This window comes from Gorilla gorilla, chromosome X (genome assembly GCF_029281585.2).
Source record: "Gorilla gorilla gorilla isolate KB3781 chromosome X, NHGRI_mGorGor1-v2.1_pri, whole genome shotgun sequence".
Lineage (NCBI taxonomy): Eukaryota > Metazoa > Chordata > Mammalia > Primates > Hominidae > Gorilla > Gorilla gorilla.
This window is the reverse complement of record NC_073247.2, coordinates 20,652,540-20,670,086: the sequence shown is the minus strand read 5'-3', so window position 1 is coordinate 20,670,086 and position 17,547 is coordinate 20,652,540. Positions and strand designations below refer to the sequence as shown.

The 17,547-nt window shown below is 44.4% G+C and overlaps 1 protein-coding gene across 1 annotated transcript in view; it reads right to left on the bottom strand.

Moving 5' to 3' along the window:
• CLCN4 (chloride voltage-gated channel 4) overlaps positions 1 to 17,547 on the bottom strand; it is an 82,250-nt gene that overhangs the window by 35,797 nt on the left and 28,906 nt on the right. The window contains exons 3-6 of the mRNA XM_004063771.4: positions 16,580 to 16,734; positions 14,143 to 14,242; positions 6,635 to 6,822; positions 3,660 to 3,782 (exon numbers count right to left, since the gene is read on the bottom strand). Of these exons, the coding sequence (XP_004063819.1) occupies positions 3,660 to 3,782; positions 6,635 to 6,822; positions 14,143 to 14,242; positions 16,580 to 16,723 (555 nt within the window). The 5' untranslated portion in view covers positions 16,724 to 16,734. The remainder of the gene's footprint in view (positions 1 to 3,659; positions 3,783 to 6,634; positions 6,823 to 14,142; positions 14,243 to 16,579; positions 16,735 to 17,547) is intronic.

Genomic DNA, 17,547 nt, shown 5'->3' with positions numbered 1-17,547 from the left:
ACATAAGTGCATCACATTCAAAGTTCATTCTTACACAGTGTGCCATATAGCAGCTTATAGCAGATCACCTCAGACAATGATAAACATGTTTTCCAAATAGTTCAGTCAATATCTTTGCTGGAATGAATGAAGAACAGCTTCATGTCTCAACTGAAGTCAGTTTCCATATTTAGTTGGGTGTTGACTGGGAGGAGATTCTTTTTACCCATGAATTATTTATTTACATTTACTTTTTACTCTGCCCCTCTCCTCCAAGAACTGGGAAAAATACTGTATCCTTATGTTAAGAATTTCCAGCTCTACTATAGTAACATGAAGACTTTGCTACTGCTGGGTCAAACCTCCATTTGGTTCCTGAAAGTTCTTTAAAAGATTGTTATGAACTATTTAGGAAATAGAGAAATGAATCCATCACACACTTATATAGAGCTAAAAGAATATTAATAAAAATGAGTACCCATGTGCCCACTACCAAGTTTAAGAAACAGAAGAGTGGCTACCTCGTGTTTGCCTCCCCAGTGGAACCTTCCTCCTTCCCCTCACCACTTCCTACCATTTCTTCCCCTTTCTCTATAGTTTTAGCACATACGTTTTTTCATTTTAGCTGTTTATAGACGTTCTATCAATCATACTTTATCCTTGTAAAACTTGCTTTTTCACTTAACATCACATTTTTTAATTTCATCCATGTCTATGTATCCCTTGTACTTTTGTCACATAAGAAACAAATGCTCAGCTAGGTACAGCGGCTCACGCCTGTAATCCCAGCACTTTGGGAGGCCAAGGCAGGCGAATCACTTAAGCCCAGGAGTTAGAGACCAGTCTGGGCAACATGGCGAAACCCCACCTTTACAAAAAGTACAAAAATTAGCCAGGTATGATGATGCACACCTATAGTCTCAGCTACTCGGGAGGCTGAGGCAGGAGGACTGCCTGAAACTGGGAGTTCAAAGCTGCAGTGAGCTGTGATCATGCCACTGCACTCCAGCCTGGGCAACAGAGTGAGACCTTGTCAAAAAAAAGGAAAGAAAAGAAACAAATCTTCAACTCAGTATTTTACTCCTTCTGAGTTCAGCTATCACCAATAAAATGCCCAATTTAGATGATGACAAAGTCCAGCCAGCCCTTCAAAGATAGAACTCATATTCGAACTCCCTGTCTATAAGGACACCAGCTGAGCCACACATCTACAGTTCTTGGAAGGGAGAGATGGGACTACCCAGTGTGCCTCTTACTGCTTCTATTTTCCACCAATTCCCCATCGGCCATCTCCTTATTTGCAAAATGCTTGAGTCAAAAATGCCCACTGTTGGGCAGTGGGATCACAAACTGAGATGTTTTAGACATCAAATAAAATACAGTCAGCTCTGCTACGACACTTGGTTGGAAAATGCAAATTTGCCTCAAGCACTGTGGCTCACACCTGTAATCCTAGCACTTTGGGAGGCCAAGGCGGGAGGATTGCTTGAGCCCAGGATTTCAAGACCAGCCTGGGCAACATGGCAAAAACCTACAAAAAAATACAAAAATTAGTTGGGCATGGTGGCACATGCCTGCAGTCCCAGCTCCACAGGAGGCTGAGGTGGGAGGATCACTTGAGCCCAGGAATTTGAGACCAGCCCGGGCAATAGAGTGAGACCTCGTCTCTATATAAAACAATAATAAAACAAGAAGGCCAGGCGTGGTGGCTCACGCCTGTAATCCCAACACTTTAGGAGGCCGAGGCGGATGGATCACATGAGGCTAGGCCAACATGGTGAAACCCCGTCTCTACTTAAAAATAAAAACCAAAAAAAAAATTAGCCAGGCATGGTGGTACACATCCGCAACCCCAGCTACTTGGGGGGCTGAGGCATGAGAATCGCTTGAACCTGGGAAACGGAGGTTGCACTGAGCCGAGATTGTGCCACTGCACTCCAGCCTGGGCAACAGAGTGAGACTCAGTCTCAAAAAAAAAAAGAAAGAAAGAAAAAGAAAAGGAAAAAGAAAAAAAGAAAATGCAAATTTGTTCCAATGCCACTCATGTTAGGGAGGAATTTGAGCATAACGCAAATTTTATGTCTATTTATGCACATTTCCTCCAGGAGAAATACCAGGTAAATGCAGAAAATTGCACCCAGTCATGCAGGAAAACACAAAATACACGAGTCAAACATCTACCGGTTCACACATATGCCAGGGTGCCACACCCATCTATGCCTGCTGTCTCAACTTCACCTACAACTTCAGATAACCTTCCCTATGCCCTTCACAGCAACGCGTAAGTTGCAGCCCTTGCGACACCCACTTCCACAAGCAAACTTCAAGTTCTTTGCAGGAAGTGACATATTTATTGTGGTATTTACATATTTCTTAGCCACTTAATGTATACAACTGTGCTCCTGTTTTTACTAGGTTCCTCTTTTTGTCATATGTGTCAGTGATGAAGTTTTGCGTATTGTGCCCCTAATTCATGTTCGCCATAAAGCCCTGTGGTTTCTGTTGTGTGATTTTGCATGGCATGGTGATTTTTAGGAATGCGTATGTTGCATTATAGCAGAACTGGCTGCGCTGAGAAAATAGGTTGGTAATACAGCTTATTTTTCAGGTTCCTGAAGCAATATGTTAACATCAACCATCAAAAATTCAGCATGACATATTAAGACTTCTTTTTTCTATCTTTCCTGAAAAAAGACCATGTTGAATTTTGCCTCTGATTGTCCTTTCATGACTTCAGCCCTTTCTGCAAACTGCCTGGACCACCATCAGGGCTGCAGGGTCCTCCCAAAGGGTGTGGATTTACTGCCATACTCAGCCCACAACTGCATCTTCAAACTCTCTAGCCCACTGCCTGTGTGCATCGCTAAGGCATCAACCCAAAGGAGAACTGAACTGCATGGATTACAGTGATAATACCAGAACTTTTAAAATTACTTCTGGCTAAAATTTCCACCATCTGGGCTTTTCGGGAATCAGCTCAATTATCATGATTCTGCCCAGTAGGTCCTCATAGGTTTCAAGTTTGGTCTCAGGCACTCCTCTTAATCAGTGAGGTCACTTCCCTCATACTTCGGTTACATGAAAGTGCTGAAAACTATTTATAAGAACTCGAAATTCACGGGGGTACATTCACAGTACATGTATTAAAGGCAGAATTCAGGTTTTTAAAAGATTGCTATTAGCTTGCCACCAGAAGAGCAAAACATAGCAAGAGAGATTTCATCATCAGTGAACTTTCACAGCAACAAACCTCCACTATCGTCTCTCACATTACATCACAGATGCACTGATGAGTTATTACAGCGTGTTTATGTGTGTGGTTAATGAACTCTGATTCCACAGGCTTTAAGAGTTATGCCTGGTTTACAAAGACAAGGCTTTTATCATCTGAGAAGCAATAGCACAGAAATCTTGAAGACAGTGTGTAAATCCTGAAGTCAGAACACCGGGTTCAACTCACAGCTTACCAGTTTGGTTACCTGGGGCAAGTTACTTAACCTCTCTGTGCTTTAGTTTTGTCAACAATCAAATGCAGAATAATAGTACCTACGTCATAGTCTTATTGAGAAGCTTAATGAGTTAGTAGAAGTAAAACGCTTGGAACTGTGCTTGGCACGACAGTGCTACAGAAGAATTTGCTATTCTTATTATTGGTACCAAAAAAATCAGCCAGAACTCACCTCTGGTATGCCAGAGCCACAGGCATATGGTGCAAATACACGCACCAGGGAGACAGCCAAAAATGCAAACAGCAGCGCCCATAGGATGTACATTAAGTAATTCAGAATGTAAGCACTGGCACCCTAGACAACAGACACAAAACAAAAAAGGAAACATTAGCCACAGCTGACCTGAGCAACAGACTCAACCCCTCCCCATCTGTCTTGACAACAAAAGCTTTGACGGGATTGGGCAGGTTTTGTCCCAGTCCTGTATAAACCAAAAGGCCAGCGTAGGTTTATCAGCTGTTGCTATTGCTACAGTCAGTACACACAAACAGAGCAGCGGGTGTTTCTCTGGGAGCTGTTTACACGCGCCTTCTACACAGGGAAGGCTCAGCAGTAATGGAAACCGTGGATGATGCTTGGTTTTAATCACCACTTGCATAGAGTTAATCAAAGGTGTGATGCAGAAAATCCTGCCTCCGAGACCCTGGCAGATTAGTTTTGTCTTGTCTGTGGTGGCTTGGTCTCTCTTAGCTTTCATTAAGGCCACGCCCAACCACAGCAAGCACCCGCACTGCCAATGAATACGGGTCGCACCTGTATTTTAGAATACTGCTGCTCAGGGTGGGGTCCATGGTCCAGCCACATCAGCGGCTTATGAGACATGCAGACTCTCAGGCCTCACCCGAGAACTGCTGAACCAGACACCAGACACTCCCGGCTGGGGACCAGGTAAATGTGTTTTAACAAGCCCTCCAGGAGGTTCTATGCGCACTAACATTTGAGAGGCGCTATCAGAGAAGAAAAACGTGATCACTTTCAGAATAATTCATTGAACCATTTATTCCAAATTATCTGATGTATGGAGAAGGTTTTCTGAACCAAACACACAGTCTGGGGTCCTATGCGTGAAAGGCCTGGTCTGCTGGGTACAGACCACACTCTCTAGACCTCAGCTTCTTGCCACCATCTGGATTACTTAAGTAAAGGGGGCAGAAAAGAGAGGTCACCTACAAGTCAGGCCATGGACAGCCACATGTGTGCCTATTAAATGCAAAAACACGTTCCAGGAGACCGCTCTGGCCTTTACAAGCACATATATTCACACCCTATGCGGTGAGAAATCAGACTAAGAAATACCTTTTACCCACTTAAATATGTACTTTTTTGGAGGCTAAAAATAACTCTCACTCTTACTAAAGGTAATTCTTTGAATCAAAGTATAAATCTTAAAAGCAGCTGAAAAGATGGATGGCTGTATTTCCCCAAAACACACATTGCAAGTAGGAGAGAAGAATAAAAATATGGCGCACAGCCAATCCTGTCTGCCCGCTCCCATCAACCCAAGTAGAGAATTTCTTTTTGGAAGTAATGGAGAGCACTGAGAACGTGTGAGATTTCAAGATCCCTGTCTACTTCTGAGATTTGAAGGAATTAATTTTCAATTCCACTGAGAAAGAGGTTTAGCAAAAATGGCAAAGTGCATTCCAAATGTCTTCAGCTGTGGTAAGTCAGTCAGGCAAAAAAAAAAAAAAAAAAAGGTGGGGAAGGGAGGAGATGTATAAATAGATTACTTATATCTTGCAAGATTAGTTCTAGCTTGAGAGATCCTCACATTACCCCTAATGTGAAGCCTGACAACCTGGTTCCTCCTCACGTGGCTTTCTGATCCTTTAATAACTCATAGTCATGGTGGTAACCACTGAAATGGGTTAGAAGTTAACTCTTTCCTGAACTAAGATTTTAATAAAGATCTGAAGCTCTAAATGCTATGGGTCTGTGGTTCACCACTATTATCTCCTGTCCCTAGGGCATTCTCTTTATAGAAGGCCCAGAACATCCTCTATAATGTGGTCATAAAATGCAATGGAAGATGACTGAAAGCACAATGAGATGCCACTTCATAACCACTAGGATGGCTATAATCAAAAACAGATAATAACAAGTGCTGACAGGAAGGTGGACAAATTGGAAGTCTCATACACTGCTGGCGGGAATGTAAAATGGTACAGCCACTTTGGAAAACAGTCTGGCAGCTGCTCAAAAGGTTAAACATAGAGTAACCATCTGACCCAGCAACTCCATTCCCAGATATATACTTGAGAGAAATGAAACATATGTCTTCACAAAAACCTGTACAGAAATGTTCATAGCAACATCATTCATCATAGCCAAAAAGCAAAAGCAACCAACAAATGGATAAATAAAATGTGGTCCATTCATACAATAGAATATTATTCGGCCATAAAAAAATGAAGTAATGGTTCATGCTACAATAGAAAGAAATCTGGAAACATGATGCTAGGTGGAAGAAGCCAGACACAAAGTCCACACATTGTATGATTTCATTTACATGAAACATCCAGAAGAGGCAAATCTAGAGAAACAAAAGGTAGATTAGTGGTTGCTCAGAGCTGGCAGGTTGGGGGACATGGGAGTGACTGCTAATGGAGACAGAGTTTTGGAAAGGATGACGAACATGTTCTAAAATTAGATTGTGGTAACGGCTGCAAAACTGAATATACTACAAGCATTAAATTGTACACTTTAAACGGGTGAACAATGTGAACTGTGAATTTATCTCACTAAAGCTGTTTTTTTTAAAGGATAACTTAAAAAGTTATGTTCTTCTCAATTAGAAGATATCAAAGTCAACCTTATTTCTTCAGCATGATCAGCAAACCACCTTCGGTAAGAAAAAATAAAGCCAAATATAACAAGATAAAGCCAAATATGAGGCTTAAAGTGTATGTGTGTGTGTGTGTATATATATGCATTGTGCACATGAAACAGTGGGGAAGGGTTTTGCAAGTGAAGTTTGAGTGGTAGCATTAGAGCTGGAAAAAGCCCGTCATCCTAGTGTTAAGCCACGAACTTCAGAGCAGGCACTTGAAGGTGAAATCACAGACATTCACAAATCTCCCAGCAGCATTCGCAAGCACGCATGGAACGGCAGGGGTCCCCAGCCAGGACCCTGCCCAAATACCCACCTCTGACTGATTCACCAGCAGCTCCGACCATTTCTGCCACAGGGGACACTTGTCTCTGTCCTCAAAAGTGGTCTCGTTAGAAGTCCAGCAACACTGCTCATGGCTATACCAGAAGGCAGACAGGCAGACCCCCTCCTTCAGGTCCGTCATCCAGTCCACGGCGAGATCGATGACCCCAGCCAAGGTGCCTGGAAGAAGTAACACGAGCCACTAAGAGGAATCGCCCCATGATGCAACAAGAATGAGACCAACACGGCAGCCAGACAGGGGCACATCAGCAATGATGGCCCAGATTCCAGAGCAGGCAATAAACTTGCAATGGGGCTGTCACTTACATAGGAAGCTTCTTTCATTAAACTTGCAGCACTTGAACATTTATGTTATGGGCAAGGCAGCACAAGCCCAATGAGAAATACAAAGGGCTCAGTAGCTTGAACTGGGTAGGAGAGACAAGCAACTTTTGCAATTTTTCCCTTTCCAAGTTTTTGACATTGGGTATTTATAGTGTAAAAGACAGAACTCTCTCAGTGGCTTCTGGGGCAGGATCCTAGAATCACACACATTAATATTTCTCAGGGAAACATGATAATTCAGATAAAATGGACTCATAACAACTACGACGGCCTCACATCATAAATGAGTAAGGTTTTGCCACCAAATGAGAACCAAACTCGGGAAAATCCTGTTTATTAAAACTCTCTGCATTATTTAAATTATAAAGAATTATGGGTCTATAAAACTAAATAAGTATTTTAAAAGCCAATAGAAATGGGAGAAAATGGAATGTGCAGCTGAATGGATCACAAAAGGCGGCCTTGGGTCTCTTTCCAGAATAATGCATTCTCATCTCTCACAAAGGCAGAGAATGCTTTCAAGCATCTTCATTTTTCAGCCTTTTCACTGCATCATTATTACAGGATCGGTTCTGCATCCACATCCTCACCGAAAGCATCCACACCTGGCATCAGCACTCACCCCTCCCTTCTCTTCTCCTGGTGTTGCATCGGACACCGCCCACCTCAGCTCTACATCTCCTTCCTCCATGGGGCCTCGTTCTTCCCATTCCCCTTTCCTTCTCCTATATCTTCAACCTCTTCCTCTCCTTGCCATCAGCATTTAAACATTAAAAAAACCCCTCCCTGTTTCCACTTTCCCCTCTAGTCACCATCCAATCTCTTTCCTTCCCTTGGCCCAGTCCATCCCCTCAATCTACCAGGAGATTCCCATACAGCTAAGGCAATGGCCGTAGCTCATTCCTCTAGAACAGGATCCACAAACTACAGCCCATGGGCCAAATCTGGCCCACAGCCTGTTTTTGTAAATAAAGTTTTATTGGAGCACAGCTACACCATTCAATTACATGCACTCTGTGGCTGCCTTCATGCTACAGTGGCAGAACTGAACAGCTGAGACAGAAACCACATGGGCCACAAACCTGAAAATATTTACTCTCTGGCCTCTTGCAGAAAAAGTTTGCTGACCCCAGTTCCAGAGCTCTCAGCTTCATCTGACTCTGTTGACCACTCCACCCTTCTAGAAACACCTCTTCCCTTGGCTTCCACATCATGCTCTCCTGCTTTCCTCCTCACTCTCTGGTTTGCTCTGACTCCTCTGATCTTTCTGACTCCTCCACCCAACTTCTAAAAGGCCATTTCCTCAAAGCTTGACCCTAAACCCTTTTCTCTTTTTATACTATGCTCTCAACCCTGGCAACCTTATTCATATCCTACTATTTACCATTAGGTATAAATGTACATCTCAAGCTATGCTTTTCCAAGCACATAGAGCCCACTGGCTATTACAGAGCCAATCACTACATAGCCCAGCCGTCAGCTTCCAATGCCCACAGCAGACATCACCAATCAATAATAGCACACTCTATTGGATTCCCCTTCACAATTCTTTTGACATACCCATGACAGACATCACTAATCAATCATGACACACACTTGTGGACCTACCCTCCCAAATCTTTGTAGCAAAGCCCCAGGCAGTCAAAGCCAATGAATGGGCATTGTCAAAGGACACAAGTCTATTTGCCTTCTTGGGTCTACTAGATATCTCCACTTCAGTCCACCGCCATCCAACACCGAACTAAAGCATCCTCCTCCTAGCCTCAGCTTTGTCCCAACTGGGAGAGGAACCCACCATCCAGGCACACTACTGTGCAAACTAGAAATCTGGGAAAGCAACCCCCTTCCAGGCAATCCCCATATCCCAGCAGCTCCACCTCTGAAATCTCTCTTGAATCACTGCAGTTACCCCCATCCCCACTCGGGCTGTCTTTCAGATCACCGTGTTGAAGTCATTGCTGGCTGGACTGCTGCAGGAGCTTCCTCTCTGGTCTCCAGCCTCAGTCCTGCCCCATTCATGGCCTCTCCACACTGTGGTCAAATAGGCTTTCCAGGAAATGCCAGACTGACCCGTGCCACTCCCCTGTGGAAAGCCCTGCCATGGTTACCCATTATTCTTGGGAGAACACCCAAATCCTCAACAGGTCACCCACCCTGACAGCTGGCCCCTCAGATCTCTCCAGCTTCATGTCTTTCCCTCACTAACTCCCCACACCCTGCCCACTCCATGTTCCTGGAATGTGCCACGCTCTCCTACCTGCACCATCTCAGCAAGCACTGCCCTCCCCTCCCATCAGACTCCTACTTATCATCCAGATTCCAGCATTTATATCACCTCCTCTGGGAAGTCTTTCCTGATTTCCTAAGCCTGGGTTAGGTGTACTTCCCTGGCATTCCTGTGGCTGCCTGTCCTTCCCCATCACCACACCTCTCGCATCCTGATATCACAATTAGCTCTCTTTCTCTTTTTCTCCCTCTGTGTGTGTGTGTGTGCGTGCGTGAGTGTGTGTGTGTGTGTGTACTTCCACTAGTCTATAAGTGGTGGGTAAAAAAGGTTTCATTGTTTGGTTTTCATACCACAGTGGGGGGTCAGGCCTGGCATCCAGACCCTGTGTCCACTCTAAGTGGGCAAGGACCCTATCTGTCTTGTCCATTGTTATATCCATGTCAGGTGCATAGTTGGCACTATATATCCATGTTGAATAAAATATTGCAATAAATAAATGAATGAAAAAATCAGAAAACTCAGGTCCATTCATTCATTCAAGGGATAGTTATTGAACATGTACCTACTACATGCCAGTTACTCATCCATGTGTTGGGAATACAGCAGTGAAAAGAGTAGACCCAAGCCCCTGCCTTTGTGTAACTGTACCTGGGACAGGAGAAAATAAGTATATTAAAGGCTCTGTTAAAAAGTATAAGGGCCAGGCGCAGTGGCTTATGCCAGTAGTCCCAGCACTTTGGAAGGCCGAGGTGGACAAATCGTTTGAGGCCGGGAGTTCAGGACCAGCCTGAACAGCATGACAAGATCCTGTCTCTACAAAAAAAAAAAAAAAAAAAAAAAAAAATTAACCAGATATGGTGGCACGCGCCTATAGTCCCAGCTACTCAGGAGGCTGAGGCAGGCAGATTGCTCAAGCCGGTCTGTAACGAACCATGATCGCGCCAGAACCAGACCCTGTCTCAAAAAAACCAATTCTACCAATTCTATTCCTAGGCATATACCCAAGAGAAATGAAAACATCCATGCACACAAACACTTGTACAAAAATGTTCATAGCAGCATTCTTCAAAATAGTCACAAAGTAGAAAGAACTCAAATATCCATCAATGGATAAGTGGATAAACAACGTGTGGTCTATCCATACAATAGAATTGTACTTGGTAGTGAAAAGGAATGAAGTACTGACACGTGCTACAACATGGACAAACTTTGAACATATTATGCTGAGTAGAATAAGTTAATCACAAAGACCATATATTGTATGATTCCATTTATATGAAATGCCCAGAATAGGCAAATCCATAGAGACAGAAAGCAGGTTAACAGTGGCCTAGGGCTGGAAGGGGGATGGTTGGGGAGCAGGGGCTTGATAGCTAAAGGGTATAATGATTCTTTTGGGGATGATAAAATTATTCTAAAATCGACCATGGTGATGGTTGTACAACTCTGTGATACATTAAAAACCATTGAATTGTATACTTTAAATGGGTGAATTGTATGGAATGTGAGTTATATTTCAATAAAGCTTTACATACATACATATATACATCCATAGAGCAGGTGAGGGAGGTGAGGCTTAGAGAGAGAGGGATGTAATTTTATTGTTTTTTAATTTTTAAATATCAGACAAGTTTGAAATTTTTAAACATGCAATTCAGTAATGAAAGACTTGATTCCAAATATACAAATATATATAATTAGTCTAATTAAGTTAGAGGTATCATTAGCTATTTCCTGATTTATTCTTTCATTTTAAAATGGACACATAAGATTGTATGTTGTAATCATATACAACATGATGTTTTGAAGTACATATACCTTGTGGAATGGTGAAAACTATTTCCTGATTTAAAGTTGGAAACTGAAACCCAGTGAAGAGAAATCCTACATGCTCAAAGTATTTTCTCTAGATCATGAAATCCTGGATGCAAGCTTGGTTCCGCTTAACGCTAGTTTGCAGAATCAGCTAAGTAAACACTGCCCCCTAGCAACAGCACGCAAGAACCATAATATTTAGTATTTCATGAGGTCTTTCCACAGGGTCCGGTAATGTCAAATTTAGAACTATCCATAGTTCTTTGTTTTTCCACAGGAAAAACAAAGGCAAAGAGCTCATTATCTTGATTTTTTAACTTTTTAAAACTGACACATAATAATTGTGTATATCAATGTCATGTTTTGATCTATGTATACATTATAGAAAGACTTGATCGAGCTAATTAAAGATCCGATCATGCCGTTATTTTAATGGCAAAAACCACAATTACCTTCGCACCAACCGAATCACCTCCCCAGTTCATTTTTGTGGTGAGATTATTAAAGTCTACTCTTTTAGCAATTTTGAAATATACAATACATGATCATTAATTGTGGTCACCATGCAATGCGACCGCTCACTAAAGCTTATTCCTCCAGTCTAACTGAAACTTACACCCTCTGATCAACATCTCTTTCCCCATCCTGTCCCCACCCCTCCCTCTAGCAGCCACCTTTCTACTCTGTTTCTATGACGCTGGTTTTATTTTTTTAGACTCCACATATAAGTGACATCGTGCAGTATTTGAAGAAGAAGGTGAAGAAGATGGGAGGGTCCTGCAGATATCCAGAGGCAAACAGGATGATCACCCCAAGTTTCATCATTATTCATTCATTCACAACCCCCCTACTGCACACCCAATCTTCCTTGCTGATTCTGGTTCTGACTGCGCTTCAGCAGGTCTCAGCTTTCTTTCGTGGTCCAACAGTGACACCCAGCGGTGACTTCTGATAAGCACCTGCGGAGATGCCGTGGGCCTACCCATGAGGGGAGTCCGAAGACAACAGCCACTGAGGGGACAGCCGGCCAGGCAGTGAGACCCCAGGTCCTCTCCACTGTTAGTCCAGCGAGGAAGGGGGAAGTGAGTGGGACGTGGCTTTCTGGCTGTCCCTTCAAAGTGCATCCAAATCAAAAGAACACTGTAGTCCCTTCATTTTCAGCATCACCCCATTCTCACCCTCCCATGTGTTCCCCTGCTGACGTGCCCATGGGCTCTCCTTTGGCCAGCGGTGCTCACCCCTGGCTGCACATTACAATCACAGAGTGGAGGGGCAGGCTGTATTCAAGCTAGAGGTCCTCTCCAGAGATACTGTTTAAGTGAAGCCGGGGCAGCAGCATATTGTTTTTAATTCCCCCTCGTGAAAGAGCTGATGGAAATCAAGTGGATAATAAAGCCAGCTGGTCAAAATCAGATTAAAGTCAGCCCAGTTGGGCTCCTAGGTCAGTCAATAAATCTAAGCTGTGCCATTATCAGAACATCTATTCCTGTTCTGAGTTTCTTCATTTACCCTATTTATTTCTCCTTCCTACGAGCCAAGAAAAATGACACACTATAAGGTTTTATCAATCTACTCTAAATAAGGACATCAAAATTCATAGCAAACTCCCACCTGGCCCACCTTCAAAGGCCTTCATAGAAGCAGTCAAGCAAAATTGGTCGTCCAATCCCTTGTGACAATGAAGTCTAATTTCCTGCCCTGGCTGCTGCCAGTACGTGACGGGAAATGCCACTGGTAAAGGAAGGACGGGCTTGGAGAAATGGACAGACAGCATCTGTGACTAGTAGGAAAGGACTCCCCCTCTGAGCATTCCTCTTAGCTCTTTATGGGATGCTGAGGCAGGTGAGGGAGGTAGAGCCCTTCCCTGGCAACCAAGCCCCTCCTCCGATGAGCTAGGGAATAAATCAAGATCACCTGGAAACTGAAAGCCCCTGGAATCACAAAACTCTATCTGTGCCCCATTTGTGTTCTGTCCTTCTTAGACCACTTACTACATATATTCTGCCTGTGTTCTAGTCAATTCCCTGATCTGTTCTCTAACCATAACTATTATGTTGTTATATGCAGGGGATTTTTATTAAGGAAAGCTCTTCGTCATGCCAAATTTTTTATTCTTAGACATTAACCTTCACAATCTCCTAAAAGGACATAAGTTTCAGGAAACTATTTCCAGGAAGGGCTGGTGCGTTTGATATTAAAAAGACGTGTTTCCCCTCCAGATAGCATCCATTTACTCTGGAAACATCTACTGCTCGCAAACATGGTGTTGGGATTCTAAAAAGGAAAGATGCAGAGTTCCTGAGGGTCAGGATGATGGAGGCCCCTGGGCCTGCCTCAGCTCCCATGGGTGTCTAGCATGGTGCTGACTGTTGCAGGATGTTTCCAGTTCATCCCAGAGCCTACCAGTAGTAGCAAAAGGCAATCTCATATGACACTTTGTTATTGAAGATAAAACAGTCCCTGATTTTGTTGCCATCTACATAATCAAGAATAACCGAATATAAAATGTGTGCTTGGCTGGGCTCAGTGGCTCACACCTGTAATCCCAACACTTTGGCTGAGGCAGGAGGATGGGATGGCTTGAGCCCAGGAGTTTGAGACCAGCCTGAGCAACACAGCGAGACCCCATCTCTATGAAAAAATAACAAAAATTAGCTGAGCATAGTGGCGCATGCCTGTGGTCCTGGCTACTCAGGAGGCTGAGGTGGGAGGATTGCTCAACCCCGGGAGGTGGAGGCTGCAGTGAACTGGCATCATTCCACTGCCCTCCAGCCTGGGCAACGGAACAAGACTGTTTCCAAAAAAAATGTGTGTTTTCAGTCAAATCCGGTATAGTAAGAAAACTCTGCTCTGTGTGGAAAGGCTACCAGCTCTATCGTCACAGCTCTTCAGAAGCCTGTGCCTGAGCTCATGCCTTGGGCATGCCTTATTGATGATGGATTTTAGGTTAAATATACAGCCATGCATTTTGCCCTTAGATATTTCAAGTAATAAATCCCTCCCACAGGGGTAAAAGCGACATGCGCCATATTCCAAATCTCCCAGAGGGTTCGTGTTTTGAGGTTTCGGCCTCTGCAGCTTCCCACGGGAGTGCCGCATGCCCATCCACATACCCGCCAGCAGGCCGATGAGCAGCATCACCACCCATCCCGACCAGGCATCCAGCAGGCTCTTGATGAACTCCCATATGGACTCCTTGCTCTTGCTGGTGATCTAGAACAAAGCAGATACAGCAACTGATCTGAATGCATTTTCTAATTCATGCTTTTTTCCTTGAAACTGTTTCCTCGGGAAACAGGGTAATTAAGAAAATAAAATGAATGTCATCAAGCAGCTAAATTCCCACTGATGTGATTCTTTCAGTTATGTGCCGCAACGGTACGATGAGCTTTCTAGTTCACAGAGCTATAAAGATGCCACAAAAGTCTCCAAAGAATTCGAGCACACACTCAAAGAATTCACTTAATTAAAAAACATACTAAATGTGATTTGATCTTTGATGATTTAAAAGCTATGCTGAAGGGGGACATTGGTTCGGTGTCTCCATTCTGAATATGAGTTACTATCTTAACTTACATTGCTAAGTTTCATTAAAAAGCCTCTTCACACAGACTTCATCTCCTCCTTTTGTTTTCAAGGTTAAATTTTAGCAGCACGAACTTAGAATTAGCTGGCACAGATCACGTCTCCCACAGCAGATGGACTACCTATACACACCTCCCTGTGCTAACAGAATCGTATGCTCCTCTGAGCTCATCATTCCCTCACGGCCTTTTAGAGCAGTGGTGGGCAAATGTTTTCCGTAAAGGACCAGAGAGTAAATATTTTGGGCTTTGCGGGCCGGATGGTCTCCGTTGCAACTCCTCAACCCTGCCACTGTAGCACAAAAGGAGTCATAAAAATATGGAAATGGATGGGCATGGCTGAGTTCCAATAAAACTTTATTTCTAAAACAAGGTGCCAGCTGGCTTTGGCCCGCAGGATGCAGTCTGCTGAGCTGTGCTCTAGAGGGAACCCTGCCTCGACCCCACATTCCTGCACTCCAGAGCCAAGAGGCTGCAACATCTTCATGACTGAGCCTGGCTCCCTGCACATTCCCCTCCTCCTTTCGTGCCAGCCCTCGTGAGGCGATGTGACATGGTCACACTGTCCATGTCACTCCTCACCCTCGTCTGAAGCAGCTCTCCCCTCACCGCCAGCCCCCATGCCGCTGGCTCGCCTCCTACCTGACCTCTCCATAGAGGGTGACCTTGTGAGCAGGCCCCTACACAACACCCTCTCCATTCACAGGGGACTGCTCTTGGCGGGGACCCTCTTGTCACAGGCTCCCCATCTGCCTCCCCTGGACCTGGTAACTCTGGGCACTGCCTGGGGATTTGACTACCTCTTCCCTTCTGTCTCTGCACATCCAGGCCACCGTGGCTGTTTCTAAAGCTTCAGCCTCCACTTGCACACAGGGACCTCATTCTCCTCCCGGCCCTTCCCTCACCATTGAACCACAGAGTTCTCGCCACCTGTGATCACCCGTCCGCAGCGCAGCTCAAACCAACGCATCTACACAGAACTCACTGGCCTCCTCCGCAGTCTGCCAGTCCCCCCTTGCTTCCTCTAGGCATCAAAGGCATCATCCTCATCAGGCCACAGCCTGGTGTTCTGTGACCCCACTCCCCTCCTGGCCCCAGCACCTCCCCTGAATCCCATCCGTGGTGCCTCAAAATACCTCTTGATCCTGATCCCCTCTCTCCACCTACACATCACTGCCTTCAGTCTCCTGGACTCATTTCCAAGCTTCCTGTTTCTCCCTTTGCAGCGCATCTTTATTGTCTTCTGTGGCTTTCAGCATGAAATACAAACTCCTCTCCACCACCAGCATGGCCGTTCCCCACGTGGCCCTGCTGCCTCCATTTCCACACTCATCCCTATCCCTCCCCCTGCAGGAATCCTCCACCAGATCCTCGGAGCTCCCTGAATTGCCCAGATACATCAGATTCTTTCATGCCTCTGTGACTTAAAAAAGGGGGGCATTCCTGATGTTTAGAATCCTCACCGTTCCTCTGCCTAGCAAAATCTTAGTCATCTTTCAAGACCCAACTGAAATGTTACCCTTGCTGAAAAACCCTTCCCTAACCGAACCTAAATGATCCCACAGCACTTGACAGATAACCATTGTGGTCCATTAAAATATATACTGATTGCCAACTAGACACCAGGCACTGTCATATGTGCTTTCATATACACATAATCTCATTTCCTTTTCAGGCATAATCACTCCCATCCTCATGGATGAGAAAACAGGTTGCAGAAATAGCACCTGCAAAGTCCCCTCCCTCTCCTCCACACCACAATCCCTCCATATGACAGAACGTCCTGCCCAAAGCTCCTGCTAGTACAATGATCTGCCAATATATCTGCTCCTCCCACTGGCTCTTTTCTTCTTTAGACCCTAACCCAGCACATGACACGTACGTGGACCTAAGCCCCAACTCAGTAACTTTTGAATGAAAACATGGCTTAGCTATTTGCAGTGTGTCCTTTCGGAATGCCACCTACCTTCCTGTGTCTGTCGGTGTCCCGTGACTTTTCCCTTAGCCAGTCGATGGTGTGGAAGTCCTCATACGTCCCCACATCAGGGAACGGCTCATCGAGGAAATCCATCAGGTTTCCAGAGCCACTCATCGCTCCCGCATTGACCATGCTAATTACACCTGGGCAAGAAAACCGGTCGTTAAAGACATGAGCAGGACATGCCATGGCCATGGAAGAAGAATAGTCCATGTGCCCTATTTTCTTATATAAGAAAAATTATTTCAGCATAGGCATCTGTGCTGTAATGAAATATATACACAGTCAATTCTCATTATTCGTGGAGGTTATGCTCTATAAAGTCACCGCAAACACTGAATTACTGAATACCGAACTACTGTTCCCAAGAGAATACAGGGTTAAGTTCCTGCAAAATCTTTGGTCACATTTTCATCAATCAAGATGTACCTTGTTTATATACTTCTGTTTAAAGACACTCTAATAGATATTGTTGAGTTATTAACATTGACCTCACAGCCAGCAGCACTATCACTCATGCCTGAACAAGGCTTCTCCATAAAACATGTCACAGCCCTCTTACACTCAGGAACACCAGACAGCTTCCCAGCACTGCATTGCAGGGCCATTTTAAACAGCAAAATTACCAACAAAAAAAGCACAAAACTGTGAAAAACATGGCACTAAATAGAACACGAAAAGGACCCTTGTTGACAGGAGGAGAGTGGAAGTAGGAAGGCAGAGCATCGCCTTCTCAGACCTCAGCAAGGAACGGGCGCTGCTGGCACTTTTTGTCGCTCTACACACACACATATCTATGAACAACCTCAAAAGCTCCATGAGTATTGATCTGGGGGCTACACATACATTTTAGCCAGCAGGCAAATTTGCAAATATGGAATCTGCAAATGAGGATTAATTAATTATATACATTCCTGGAAAACCTCACATTCTGCAAAAGCAAGGTGTCCAAATGA